Raw genomic sequence first — 15,503 nt, 5'->3', positions numbered from 1 at the left:
AATACTGGGTTGTATAAATGTACACTGTGCAAAAAAAGCGGGAGATTACAATTTTGTAAACAATGGGGGTCCCCAAAGACATGATTATTCTTCCATAGAAGCCATTTTATCAGCACAGCGCAATATTTCTTCGTTAAAAGAAGAGCAAAGTTCAGCACTAAAGTCTGTGTACAGTATGTACAGTATATTGGAAATAACGTACACCCTTGAGCAATCAGCAGTCAATCACAATGCTGACATATGGCAACCATATGCACTGGTGTGGAGTTTCTTTTCTATAACCGTTGCCAAATTCAGTTACTTTTTTGTTTTATTTTTTAATTATAATTACATACATATACAGTATGTATCTCATTACTTGTGTACAGAGTTAAAATTCAAACAAAACCTACTTGGTGTGAGGCCACAGTTGACTGCAATTCTGCATTTTATAGAATTCAATACTTTCATAAATCAATGCCTTTGCAGCAAGCAACAATCAATGAAACTCGATTGGGTTTCCATTCTGGCAGTTGGAAGGACGATCGGCCATCTTTGATATACAGATACACAACCACCATATATGTTGGGTCAGTGAACATAAAACAAAATATACGAATTAAATCATAATTATTGAGTTGCCTGTAATTGGAAAGTACTGAAGTATAAGATGAATGCAATTATTAGATCTGCCCAATTGTCTTAAGTTGTTTGGTGTTTGCCCCACTGCAGTAGAAAGCATGTGACAAACTCAAACATTAAAGAGGAACACAAAACAGACCTTCCCCCAAAAAACCTTGAAAAAACTATCACACGTTTACCAAAGGACTTACATTTTCCGTCAGATTGTGTCGCAGTAGCTTGAAACATACGGACAGTGGCAACTCTTACGCCAATTGAACTTTCCCCTGCAAATGCTTCATTTTTTGCCGAGAAAAAATATGTAGATGAATTGAAAAGACAGTTTCCTGCAAACATCACCAGCTACACTAGACCACAACGACACCAACGGCCTGACTGTTGACCTAAATCTGTTCCACTGCGGATTTCAAAAGGACACTTTCACACTCCGCACCCAATCATCCCCACTGGCACCAACCTCCATCACACCTCTGACATCTGCCAACACACTTCCTGCTCTGGTAGGCACTATCTAAAAATGTGCACCAAGACCAGCAGACATTTCCCTTTTAAACAGCTGACAGTGACATAATAATGATTTAACCTCAGCAAAAGAGACGAAAGATAGATGAAATTTTAAAAAAATAACTAAAAATGTCCAAAAAAAAAGTTACCATAAAATGGCCAAAAAGATTCAAAAAGAGCAGAAAATAACCATACAATGTACACAAAATTGACAAAAAAAAGTCAGAAAATGTATTTTAAAAAAGGCAGAACAGACGACGCTCAAAAAGTATCACATGTTGAAAAACAAAAGAAGAAAGGCAGAAAATTACCCCCAAAAAAATGTATTTGGAATTGCAAAAAAATAAAAAAAAAAGTCAGAAAATTAATAATTAAAATGTTCAAAAAGGTGCCCTGTCCAGGGTGTACCCCGCCTACTGCCCAAAGCCAGCTAAGATAGGCTCCAACACCCCCTGCGACCCTTGTGAGGAATAAGCGATGAAGAAAAGTAGTTCAAAAAGTAGCTATAAAACATCAAAAAAACAAAAGAAGAAATACCAAAAATGACCATAAAAGGTCGACAAAATTCCCCAAAATGTCGGAAAATTTATAGCAAAAAGCAGGGAAAAAAACGTTTAAAAAAAAAATAGCCATAAAATAAAAAAAAAAAAAAAAGGCAAAAAATTACCATATGTCCATCCTATTTTGTTCATCAAAATGTTCAAGGGTTTTGTGGCTCCAGACAGATTTGTTTAGTTTTGTGTTTTTGTTATTTATTTGGCCTAAAATGCCTCTTTGACAGTAAAGGTTGTTGACCCCGGCCTCGTAAATGTATTAAGCTCCGCAACGGCAAAACGGCCTACATGCAGTAATGAACTCCATTTTCGGGGGGGAAAAAAAAAAAAATCTGTTGCTTCCCCCCATTGACCACAGCTGAGAAGACTGAAGAAAAGATATACTTGCATTTGCACTCAGTTCATTCGAAAGCATTGCGGGATGTTGAATGGAATTGTGTTGTGCTTTGTTATTCAGGCATTGGCGATGGCAGCAGCTGCAATCTGCATTTCTTTTGCAATATTGCTTTGACTGAGCGCTACATGGGTTGCATTTGCAAATACATACATTCTGCTGAAAGCTTTGGGCAGAAATGCAGATGAGGCTCATGCATTGTAAAAAGTCTCCATGCATAGCAACGTGTGGCGATCCCGTCCGTTCCCGTCGACTGTAATTGACCTGACCTTTCCATACCTACCTACCTACCTATAGCGCAGTAGATTTGCAAATACTGCTACACTGCTTTTGGAGGGTGCAAGTACTCTCACACTCAGAGGGATTTGTATTGAGTGCACATGCAATATGTATTCCATGCAGCCGTTTCTGACTTTTCCATTTGGGCGGGCTGTGCTCAGCTGCGTTCTCCTAATGACTTTTGTGTTGCGGTCTTGAATGTGTGTCATCCGCGAGCAGCGGCTTCTGGTGGAATGTGGCGAATGTAGCATGATGAGCATTAATCCTTCAGCAGCAGAGGTGCATGTCCTACCAACTAATGGGGATTTTATGTAGTGTATGCAAATAGTCTGTGGGAGGAACAATACGTCCGCCGCTGAGCTGTTGTGCTCTGGCTCATTTTTTTTTTCTGCCAACAATTACGGCATGTGCTCAGCCAGTGGCGCAGTGTATTGTCATGGCTACAACACGAGCCGAGCGTCATGTCAGCTTGCCTGCCAAATGCAACTGTATCCTGAATATGAATAACTCAGGCCAAGTCGCCTCTCATTCTGGTTTTTGTTTGTTTTATTATTCTTTAGCATGCGGTTGCTTTGAGAGGCTGACATCAGTGTGGCAATTAACGAGGAATAAAAAAAAAAAAAAAGTGGAAAGATGGCAGATGGAGCTAACCCCAGCATTTTGCCGGGATGTCACATTTGGTTTGGCAAAAGAAAATGAAAATGGGTAACATTACAGATGAGCCTCGACAGGCACCTGGATGCTCCGGAATTATAACGACATGCCGATATAGTGCAAAACATGATCATAACAGTCACAGACGTACATGTTTAATGTTCAATATCACACTCTAAAAAGAAAATTGTTGAACCAGTTTAAGATTACAAATTGAATTGCTGACCAACTTAAAAAAAATCACTTCCATTGGTAACACACGATTGAATTAAGTTCATCCAAAGTAAATATATTAAGTTTAATTAATAATGAGTTCGTTAAACATACCATATTCATTTTGCATTAACTTAATTTTTGGACTAACTTTGGATTAATTTACAATAATGACTATATTAAATTTAATGAACTCATGACTAATTGAATTTATTATATTCACTTTGGATTAATTTAACTGAAGCGATTTAAAAAATAAAATAAAATTAAATTAAAGGTGTATTCAAGGATCTTTTGCCTCTCCGTCTTCCGAGTGGATCATCTGAACAATTGGTTCTCGATCCCGTCAATAAATCTGCCGTAACGACCTCGTGCATGCTCGTTCTTAGCTGTGCATGCGCACCCACCCCCGGCCCCACCCCCGCGGACGAGCAGGAGAGCTGATAGGATGTCTGCCATGCGCATTTTTTAAAAAGTGACAAACGGATGTTTGGCTTCTACTTTTTGAGAAGATCCTTGAATACACCTTTAAGTTGGTCAACAATTCAATTTATTTTAAGTTGGTTCAACAATTCTCATTTTAGAGCGCATGTAATGTCTGTTTATTATCATAGTTGGTGTAGTGTAGTGATGAAAATATATTTTGTTATTTTAATCAAGTGAGTCACTGTTTTCACATCATATTTTGCATACAGTTGCTTCCACTTCCACCAACACGTTTAACAAGTTCTTGTTTCATTGTCTTCACGTGACATTCCTAAGGGCAAATCCAGACACGCAAATCATTTTGGGCGCTAATACACGTGCAACAATCTGCACTGAACTAAGTGTTGTTGTGATAGCTTACTCACCAATAAGCCAAAAAGTCTACATGGATTTTAATAGTCAAATGTTGGAATATAATAATAAACAAGCTGCACTGTAACACTTTTCAGACACAAACTATCTTGGTAGAATAGAGGTCGATTTCCCCCCATTGATTGGTCGACAGAGAATATTCCTTTCCGTGAGACAGCAACAATGTAATTGGAACAACACAAAGTTGGAAACAAATATATAGTTGGTTTTGATACATGCCATGGTTCCTATTGACTCATTAGCAGGGTATGATGTGTCCCACCTGTTTTTTTTGTGTTTTTTTTTGTGCCTTATTATAACAGACTGGCAGCATATCCACAATCAGTTGTAACCATCGACTTGTACCTTTTTTTTTCCCCGTTTTTTTGTACACCAAAATCTATGCTTTCGCCTTCTGTGACTTGCTTTGTGTCTGCCACCTAGACATCGACGAGTGCAGTCTGCAGAAGCACACCTGCTGGAATAACAGCGTGTGCGTGAATCTGCCAGGAAGCTACGACTGCGTATGCACATCAGGCCCAGGCTGCACTGGGGACTGCCCACAGGAAGAGGGCATCAGAAGGAACAGAGAAGACTGGAAACCCAGCTATGACATCTGCACGATTTGTTCCTGCAAGGTACGTGACATCCCAAGTGCTACGTAGGTTTTCATTACTGTAAATGTGGCAAATTCCTCACTCAGTTTTATCGAATGGCTCATACTACCACTTAAATGGCTGATGGTGATAATTAAAGGGGTGTCGATATTTTGCCTCCGAGGGCTAGATAACTTCAACTTCAACTTTTAATTTATTGAACACACCAAAATCAGCTAACCAACTAATTGTATCTTTACATATTATAGTTTTTTTTTTTTTTTACTACTACTGTGAAATTATATGATCAGCCAAATGATGATATCCCCCCACATATTGGGGTGACCCAGCCCCGTATCCTATTACAATAGACTCTATTGTCAGAGTTGTCTGTGGAAATGTGAGCGTCAAAAGGATGTGCATAATTAACAGCTGAGAGTGTTGATTCAATTGGCTTGAAATCTAAAATTATTACATTTTACAATTCTAAATTAGCGAGTTGAAATGATCGCTTTTGTCATGTAGAAATAAACTGTTAGCTAATGTAGTCACCGTCATATTTAGTGTTGTTCCAATATCGTTTTTTTGGCCCCCGATACCGATTCCGATACCCAGCTTTGCAGTATCGGTCGATACCATACCGATACCGATACCGACGGGTTTTTTTCCCTCAACATGAAAAAGCTGTCCTGCCATTGGTTCAGAGCATTCAAGGGCCAATAGGATATCTTAGATCAACATGTAGTGAACATGTCACATATCAGTAAATGTCGTGCACGACAAGACAGAAGATGTTGCATCCAAAATCATATATTAGTGTTGGAATTAATGGTATCGGCATGTTACTTGTGAGTACTCACCGATACCAATACCACTGTTCTAATGCAGTATCGGCACCTCTGATGATACCAGTATCGGTATCGGAACAACACTAGTCATATTCCAGTTGAGTTCAGAAAGGGCGAAAAGTTTAGAAACTCAAGATACAACTTAATACATGGAATTGCATCTGCCATATAATCTTGCTGTCAATTTGTAAATGTGCTTTTAATGGCTGACTGTGCACGGCCATGTGCAGCGGTTGTCGGGCTTGTTTTTACATTGTACGGTCGACGATGATGCAAGACAATCCTTGTGCTTTCATGTGTGCCAACACAATCCAAAGATAAAGAGTCAGTCCTACACGCATCCCCTTTGGCACACATTTCACAGATACAACACCAGAATGACCAAATCAAATAACCCACAGCACGAGCTTCACCACCAACAAAGGCTATATTGAACACATGCCATGAATAATTCATGTACAACATGTCATTCACGGTAATTATATTCATTGCAAGGCTGCTGTTAAAAAGTAAGCAGGCAGCACTGATGTGGATTTGCTGAGAAATCCCAACATGGTGCCGGAACGCATGCGTTGACTTCCTGGCATGGCGAGCGTGCCACAATTTGGATGTAATTCCCCAGCAGGCTCCAGACCGTAAATATAAAGAGCAAGGCCATAAGAATTGGCCTCATGGTTACTGAAGCAGGACAATATGCAAAGATAAAACATTGGCTCCCTGTTACCCTTTAATGGTATGCAGAGTGATTTTATGGCCCTCGTACATTTTCTAACAGCCCTTTCTTGTAACATTTTTATATCCACACTAGCCTGCCGCCCCTGAGCCAGACAGTGCTCGCTCGCTGTTCTGTGTAAAACCAACCATTAAGTTTTTAGCAGGTGGAGTGGAAGATATAGGAACAGAGTGGCCAGAAATTCCGTCAATATAGTCAACCCTCGCAATTCGCGGGGTGAGGGGGTCCGAGACCCGCTGCAACATAGTGCGAAATGTAGTGTACCCCCACCCGACGCAAAATGTTTTTACTGTAATTATCATCTTACCACAGTGCCCCATGAAAAAAAAATAACGACTTGCAGATAGCATGCATAATATACTCAAACAATTCTAACACTTACTAAGGGGAAACATTAAATTACAACTATACAGTACATCTAGTGGGGTAACTTTATTTAAGTTCCTGCAAAGTGAAAATAAAACTGTCTTGTAGTAAATTTGATACTCCTTGGAGAAGAGTGTTGTTAATTAGTCTGCCGAATTTGAATGAATTAAAAAACTGAGGCTTCAAAATGAGACATTCTCTCAGCTCTGAAAGTCAAAGCACATGATGTGCCATGTATATATGCCGGATCGTATAAAACGGTGCGACGGGTAAATCCAGAAAGAAAGAAAGAAAGAGAGAAAGAAAGAAAGAAAGAGAAAGCAAGCAAGCAAGCAAGCTGATACAGGGAGCCTGCAAACGGTCATACAGAAAGCACCATTAAAGGAGTTGCATAGGACCTTTGCTGGTATGCTAGGGCAAAAACAAAACTTCACATTACCAAATAAATAAATAAATAAATAAATAAATAAATAAAACCTGCATAGCCAGAGGGACCTTAGCATTGTGGTAGACAATTATTGGTTCTAAATAGCAAGCAATTTTGCCTCAGAACGTTTTCGTTTGTCTGGAGCTGAAGAGGGATTTCTATTTTCAACACAGCTATTACTCACGATGTACGGTTTATTTGTAGGACAGTTTGCATAGTTTTGAGTCAACAACAACAACAACAATTAAAGCCCCAAACGTTCATGCCCATGATGAGTGTATGTATGCCTCTGACAAAATGTTTTACCCACCTCTGACTTGCAGTATGTGTTCAGTTAGTTGATGTCAGTGTCAGTTTAATTTATTCACAATAAACTATTTACTTACAAACGAATATACATGCATGAGGTCTGAAAGGCAAAAAGCAGAAACTCATGCCAAACCACTGTATATTGGGACCACTCACTGGGACCAAACACCAAAACTTTTTTCTTTTCATTGAAATTCAAGAAAATGAGTGCCATGCAGTTCTTGAATTCCTCCAGACAGAACAAAAGTGGCCTCAAGGAGAAAGTGTACTTTTTGTTCAGCGGACTCTCATCTGCATTGCAGTAAAATAAAATACCATATGTTTTTGTTTTGTTTTGTTTTTAAGATGGAACCCAGGGGCACTGAATAAAATGCAAACAGCAGGGGCCCTAGAATTGAACCCTGTGGAACACCATACGATAGGTTTATACTGTAACTGCCTTTTTCCAGCATTCTAAAGGCTAAGCTATGTGGTTTCTTTAAATACACATATTCATCTTCATTATTTTTATGTTTATTTTGACAGTACATTAATTAAAGACAATTATGTGACCAAAATAGAACTCCACACTGTAATTCAATGTTTTATGTGTCATGTGTTATTCTCTTTCCTTTGTTTTTTTCCCCAAGAGTATTGCAGAAGATTATTTTTATATATGTATTTACAGAAATATTTGACATTTTTCCTGTTGTCTTGGGCTGAAGTATTGCAATTGAAACAGCTCTGGGGCTAAGGCAATTTGTAGGACCACATGCGTTCAGACTTTTTTTTTTTTTTTTTTTTTTTTTTTTTTTTTTCCCCCTCCCAAAGCCACTCCAGTGCTCTTGAACCTGTGACCTCTGTTTTGCAGGACGGTCAGACATATTGTAGAAGGAAACCATGTGACTGCGGAGACCCAGCGGAGGATCTGTTCTGCTGTCCCAGTTGTGATAACAGACCCAGCAGCCAGTGTTTGGACCAGAGCGGCCGCACACTCTACCGGAGCGGCGCGTCCTGGCTGTATGGCTGCCAGCAGTGCCGCTGCATGGTCAGCATGCACGCACGCACACACACGCAGAATATAAATTGGCAGCACAAACGAAACATGACCTTCCTGGCAAATCCCCGAGGGTTGGAACAGAATCTCCTCATCAATATGAAGCTCAGACTTAAGCTTTGTTCTTTAGCGGCCACGGATGCCGTTCGGCTGACATTGTGCGTTTGTCATAATTGCTCGGTTTGCTTTTGTCTTGTGCGTTTGCAGGAGGGCGAGGTGGACTGCTGGCCGGTGGTTTGTCCCGTGCTGATGTGCGAGTACACGGCGGTGGCGGAGGGCGAATGCTGCCCGCGCTGCGTCACGGACCCCTGCCTGGCCGACAGTCTGTCCTACGACGTCCGACAAACGTGCTCGGACCACGCCGGCGTCACTCGCCTCAGTGGGGACGCCTGGCAGATGCCCAACTCGCCCTGCACCAGCTGCATGTGTAAAGTAAGACAAAGCAACGGTCCCACTTGGATGACGTAGCTTCATTGCACTTTCATTCTTGTTTATTATGAGTCGTTTATGTGCATTATTTTAACATTGTTGCTGTTTCCTTCACTGAAACATTTATACTTACTCAAATGCACTTGAAATAATGCCAATTTTTACTTTATTAAAAGATAAATGCACTTGTGATTTAATTGGAAATATATTGTAGCGCTGTCAAACGATTACATTGTATAATCAGATTAAAGACATCTTGAAATTTTGATTAATCACGATTAATCGCTTAGTTAAAAAGGCATTTTTTATTCAACATTTTTTTGCCTACCAAATTTAAAGAGCACCTGTTATGTGTTCATTCTTTGGACATTTAATGTTATGAGGACGTCGTCAACATTTTTTGATCCACTGCACACTCTCATCCTCATCTTTTTCTCATCATTTAATTACTTGCATAATTTAAAAAAGGGGGGGAAATGATCCTGATAGTTTGACATGAAAAAATATTCTGAATGTCATTGAATATGGATACTTGTACTTGTAGTACGTACTTTCAATCTCTAAAATATCATCTAACATAATGACAAAAAAAAAATGTCAACAAAGACCTTATATTCTCACGCAGATAACGATTTGCTGATGAGTCAACCTGCCTTAGTTTAGCGCCAACTAGTGCTGAGGAGGACTTTCACAATGTTTATGTTTTTTGTTTTTTTTCATTTCTTTTAATTTTTTTGCCTTAAGTATCAGTGGTTGGCATTGGCAACCTCCATGAGTATATGGTACCATAAAATAAGGCTGGTATTAATACTCACATATCCCTAATATTTCTTTATACTAATGTTCTAGATCTGGAAGATGATATATGCCATAAAAGTATGTTGAAAGTTCATTAGTACAACAACAAAAATTATACGTTACATTGACTGAATACTTCTCTGGTTATTATACAGTGCATAATATTTGCAGGACAGAGGGACTGTGAAAAATTTTAAGTAATTTATTCTCCCCAAAAGGTTGCTACAGATGCCTCAAAATAATGCCGAAGCACCCACTTGTATGTTCGGCAGGTTTTTGGCAAAGCAGTGCTTTCATCTTCGGAAAGGCATTGGCGCCATCTTGTGGCATCGTAGTGCATTTCAGAATGAACAGATGAGTTTTTCATCCTATCTTCTGTTGGGTTCAAACAAAATCCACAACCGGGTGAATTTACGAGTAGCGAATTGCAAATAGGCGGAGGAGCGCAAGTGTTAGACGTAACCTAGAAGCACTTACTTATTAACGTAGAAACTACACTAACCGTTGCTACACACAAGTAACTTACAGTAAAGTCTCATTCATTGTTGCCACTGCATTGCATTGTGGGTATCCATGCTGGCAAAGTTAAAGTTATCTTCTTCTTTGTGTTCAGAATGGAAACGTTTGCTGTTCGCTGGATCTCAACTGTCTGCAGAACAACTGAGGCTCTGCTTCTTCGCGACCTTTTCTCTCACGACCTTTCTCGGACTCCTCCTTTCACCACAGGGCTGCCACGCCCCACTCTCAGTTAAACAACTGAGTCTTGTTTTGTTTTTTTCTTGGACAAGCTCTTGTACATTCTTGTGTATGCCATTGTGTGCATCAAAAATACAAACACGCACTGGTTGAGTAACCCCCCACACCTGAAACTGTTGGCGGGACGTGACTGCGAGTAGCTCGGCAGGAGCCGAAGGCTGAAGTTACTCACATCCCTGTTGTACGTCTTCATCTTTTCTTCTTTTTCACAAAGAATATTGTTGGGCTTTTATCTTTTCAGCCCCAAAGCAGACACAAGCCGCTGTGAGCTGTCATTAAGAGTTTTAATAGCCTGGTAATGAGGTCAATGAGAATTCTTATGAACGCATCTTTTTCAAAAGCATCATTCACAATCACGTCTAATTATTTTCATCACTTGTCTTTGCTTCTGAAGTTTTCAATCAACTAGTGTGGCCCAACAAAACACAAACTTTTTGGGGGGCAAGGAATCTGTATGATTCAAATTAAAGATAATTACACATAGCAATATTTAAGTTTAAATCATGAGCAATGTTAGGAAACTGAGGTTAATGGGATGTGAAGGAATAAGGCAGCTTATGGTAATTGTCAAATTTCTCACCATTGTCTAATGGTTAACACACATGTTCCATGCAATACCACGTTTGACATCAAGAGGCAATAGTGAGTTATTGTAGCTTCTGGACAGTCCTTCAATTCATCCATCCATCATCCACTTACTCCTCACAAGGGTCGCGGGGGTGCTGGAGCCTATCGCAGCTGGCTTCGTGCAGTAGGCGGGGTACACCCTCAACTGGTTGCAAGCCAATCACAGGGCACACAGAGACGAACAGCCATCCACGCACACAAGCACACCTCGGGACAATTCGACGCGCCCAATTAACCTGCCATGCATGTCTTTGGTATGTGGGAGGAGACCGGAGCACCCGGAGAAGACCCACGCAGGCACGGGGAGCACATGCAAACTCCACCCAGGAAGGACGGAGCCTGGTCTCGAACCCGAGTCCTCAGTACTGGGAGCCGAATGCGCTAACCACTTTTTCCACCGTGCCGCCTTCTTCAGTTCAACATAATAATAATGCGCAAAGACGACCGTTTTCATTCAGAAATGATCCTGGCTTAAAATCTGAGCTATGCAAACAAGAAAAAAAAAAAATCATATTTCTTGGGACAACTTGGAAGTTAACACTGGGCTCAAATTATTTTTTTCTTGTCAGGAATTACGTTGTTTTCTTTTCGCTCATTTCTAACTCATGGATTTGACATCGCAACTATACATGAAGCACTTTTAAATGCAATGTGTACATATTTGTAAAAAAAAACACACACAAAAAAAGTCTAATCCTTCAGAACCTAAATCTGACTCGTCTCTTTAGTTTTGTTTTCCACACAATACTTGACGTGCACGCAGGCCTTTTGATGAGTGTGAGTATCGGACCTCTCAGTGGGGACTGAAGTCCACTCCTTGCATTTTGCTCTCTAATTCTTTTCACAAGCATCACTGCTCCTCTCTGACTAAATTGACTGTCAAATAATTCTGCAGTGTGACGGCGTGCCACAGAAGCCTCTTGGTCCTCCACAGCGGTACAATGATTACATTGCCGGACGCTGTTTTTGGTCACCTGGCTCTTGTCACTTCCAAGACTCTTCGCTGTATGACGCACGTGTGATGACAGCAAGACATTAAAAAGGGCAAAGAGAGAGATAATGTAAAGGCCCGGTGGTCTGGATTCGAGTACGCCAGCAGGTCAAATCTGTTTACAGACAGTCAAGCTCATTAAGACAGAACATGTTAGTGCTCTTTTTGCAACACAACACATGTTCTCACCCCATATTCACTCCTGTCCTGTTCTCCATCATATTGATGTTTGTCAAGAGAGGACTTGTTTCCCTTTAGTGTCCCTTTCATCACATTTCCAGTCTGTCGCCTGTCAGTAATATTTGTTTTCCCCCCCAACAAGTAAGATGGGTTTCTAACACTGTATATGCAGGTTTATATATAAGCACAGACACCAAAATAAAATAATTGTCAGATTCACGCAATGGAACATCTGCTTTGCCCGGGTCAACTTTTGGCCAAATGACAGTAATTCAGTACACTAGTCAGTAAAAGCAGAATGATATATATATATATATATATATATATATATATATATATATAGAGAGAGAGAGAGAGAGAGAGAGAGAGAGAGAGAGAGAGAGAGAGAGAGAGAGAGAGAGAGAGAGAGAGAGAGAGAGAGAGAGAGAGAGAGAGAGAGAGAGAGAGAGAGAGAATTAAATAAAATTTTAGGTTACGTTTTTTAATCATAATTAATCTCATGACTTCGAATAATTGCAAATTTTATATCTGTTCTAAATGTACAATAAAATGTTTTTCCCTAAGTTTTCATCCTCATTAACATAAGAAAAAAAATGTAAACTAATAGAGATGTGGCTGAATCTTTTAGTCATTGATACAGTAATTTCATAAAAATGTATAAAATTGAGTTAAAATTTAAAAAAATGTACTGCACTGTAAAAAAAACAAAAAAAACGAGTGTGATATTGATTTGTGTTGAGGTAATTTTTCTGCCACTAGATGGCATAATTGCATTTGAAAGACATTGGTGACAGCTCCGTACATATCACACATATAAAAGTCCAATTTAAGAGATTGTATTCGTTTGTTTATTTTTTATTCTGAAGCGACTTTAATTCGACACCGAGATAGACGGAAGTGCATGTGCATTCTGTGAGCGCCCCAATTTCCCTCCTTTGACCTTCCTGTGTTGGTCTTGCGAAACCTGAAGGGTCATCTTGTGATAGGTTGTGTCATTGCGCCTCCGGAGAGGGACGGCGGCATGCGGAGTGGCGCGCCGCCGCTGCTTTTCCTTCTCAGCCACGGTGACCTTGTCTCGTCTGTTGTCTATGGCATCTATTTGTGTCTCTGTGTAGCTTCCCTTCCTCACTTTTGTCAAACCGAACGTGTTAACTGTGCAGAGTCGGCATACAAATGAAAAACAAGCGATGTTGATGGTGTCTGCTCTCGAACACAGCAGTCATTTGTATTAAAAAAAAAAAAAAAATCACTGAAAACATTTTCTGCGCGTGTTAATTTATTTGATATGAAACTATGAAATGAAATGAAAAAAAAAACTACTGTAAACACGTTGCAAGTCTGTGTAAATGTTTTTACATACTGATGATATGATGAAATTATACAGTTTTCTATGACTATGGTGTTCATGCATTATGTGTTCCTTTTAGCGCCGACTTTTATTTCTATAGGATTGCTCATTTCTCTGTAAATAGATTGTAAAGTGAAAGGTTCTGTAAAGTAAATAAGACTAATGTGAATAATTCTCATTGACTAGAGCTTCTTAGGAGTGTTTTGAGTCCAGTATGAGAAGCAAGTTGTATATTGTTTTTATTGCTATTTATTTTTCTATGTTTGCCTTAACCCTTTTAGTAACTGCCATAGTTTTTCTCTTCACTGTTTTAGGGCAATTTTAGGTATGGATTAGACTAGTGGGTATGTTTGTTCACTGAATTCTGCGTCGACTGATTATTCACTGCACTGACAAACCTGAAGGGGGAAATGATCATCTGTCAAAATAGACCTATGTACACATGAAAAAAAAAAGAAAGAAAAATCAAAATTCAGCGTTGAGGAAAAAAAAAATGTTCTTGATTCATTTTCACATAAAAACAAGCCACTGTATTACTCCATTATGTCCAACTTAAAAAAGGATTTCAAAAGAAGCAGCTTTAGACCTTCCCGATGTGCTGCTTCAAGTTTTTGACGAACACACTGAAGAAATCCACTCGGTGCATTTACTGTTCTTGTACTCAAAGGGTTAAGTGTCATTTGACTTGAAGACTGTGTTGTGAGTTTGCTGTAAGACATTCTCCAGTTAATAAATATTTTAGTTGTTTACTTTAGTTGCTGTGTCTGTTTGATTCTAAAGGCTGACGATGGCCACTGTCATGCGAAGTTCGGCTTTGTCAATGAGAAGTACTGCTTCTATTTTTTGCTCCCCATCCAGCAAAAATAAATCCACAACAGTGGCATACAATCACCCCCCCCCCCCCAAGAATACAAATTTTGATTTCTGTGCCCTGTGCTGATGCAAGCCTTGATGCGCTTGTTTGTACATTTCTGCCTGTCATGCTGGGCCTTCCTACATATCGAGGGCTTTTCTTTTGACACATGACAATTTGGTGGCTCCAATGTAGTCACAACTTTACGCCTGCTGGAACCACATCTAAATATTGGCGCAAGTAGTTTAACGTGAACGTTTCTCCTTCCTGAACAGTAACCTTATCATTGTGGTGGGGTTTGTGTGTTCCAGTAATCCGCTGAGGTAAATTGTCTGGGGCTTTATGTCCCTTGCAGGGTCACTCAGGGCATTTGAATCTGAGATGATTTGCTACCCTTAGCATTGCATCTGCATTTTGCCGATGATGTGGGCCTGTTAGCTTCATCAAGCAAGCAGCTAATTGTTAATTGTTAAGAGTGTCCTTTGGGGCTGAGAGCCAGATTCAGTCAACTAATCTAATGTCAGTCAGCTGCGGAGCAACCTTTCTGTTTGCTCCGCTCTGACCCTTGCAGTGACCCTTGCGGTGAATGCAAGTGGTGGTCCAGGTGCACCCTCACTGTGCTCCTCATGGCATGAAGGAGCGGGTCCACCCAAGGGTGCTGACCATTCATGAGCTGGAGCCACATAACTCACCAGCGACAACAACTCTCATCTACTGTATGGTAAGAAATGTGTATGTAGCAGGATACAGCAAACATTTCAGTCTTAAAAACTAGGACTGGGTATTGATTCTAATTTCCTCAATCGATTCGATTAATCCCATATTAATTATGGAACATTAATTCTTCTTAAATGTCAAGGACACGATTTAAAAAAAAAAAAAATCCACAAATTTTAAATTTCAAATAATTTTTTGTGAAGGCAGTACCTGGTTAAATTATGTATTTATTAAAGAAAGTAACACGAGTTATAATCAATTAAGTATTAATATTGACACCAGCTTCGATGAGATAAAAGAAATAATTCTAATTCAATATTTGTAAATATAAATTAAAAGGATTCTGAATTGTGATGAAATGCAATGAGTCAGGTCTTTCATAAACGTAAGAAAATACTTTTAAAACGCTCAAGTGAACAGCAAATTTCAAGAA

The 15,503-nt window shown here is 39.6% G+C and overlaps 1 protein-coding gene across 2 annotated transcripts in view; it reads left to right on the top strand.

The window, feature by feature from the left end:
• LOC144017634 (protein kinase C-binding protein NELL1-like) overlaps positions 1-14,237 on the top strand; it is a 144,770-nt gene extending 130,533 nt beyond the window's left edge. For both annotated transcript variants that reach the window (XM_077519407.1, XM_077519408.1), the window contains 4 exons: positions 4,501-4,694; positions 8,186-8,362; positions 8,579-8,803; positions 10,212-14,237. In XM_077519407.1, the coding sequence (XP_077375533.1) occupies positions 4,501-4,694; positions 8,186-8,362; positions 8,579-8,803; positions 10,212-10,262 (647 nt within the window). In that variant the 3' untranslated portion in view covers positions 10,263-14,237. The remainder of the gene's footprint in view (positions 1-4,500; positions 4,695-8,185; positions 8,363-8,578; positions 8,804-10,211) is intronic.
• The last annotated feature ends 1,266 nt before the right edge of the window (positions 14,238-15,503 follow it).

The sequence above is a fragment of the Festucalex cinctus genome, chromosome 4 (assembly GCF_051991245.1).
Source record: "Festucalex cinctus isolate MCC-2025b chromosome 4, RoL_Fcin_1.0, whole genome shotgun sequence".
Lineage (NCBI taxonomy): Eukaryota > Metazoa > Chordata > Actinopteri > Syngnathiformes > Syngnathidae > Festucalex > Festucalex cinctus.
The sequence above is the reverse complement of the archived record's forward strand: the minus strand, read 5'-3'. Positions and strand labels throughout refer to the sequence as shown.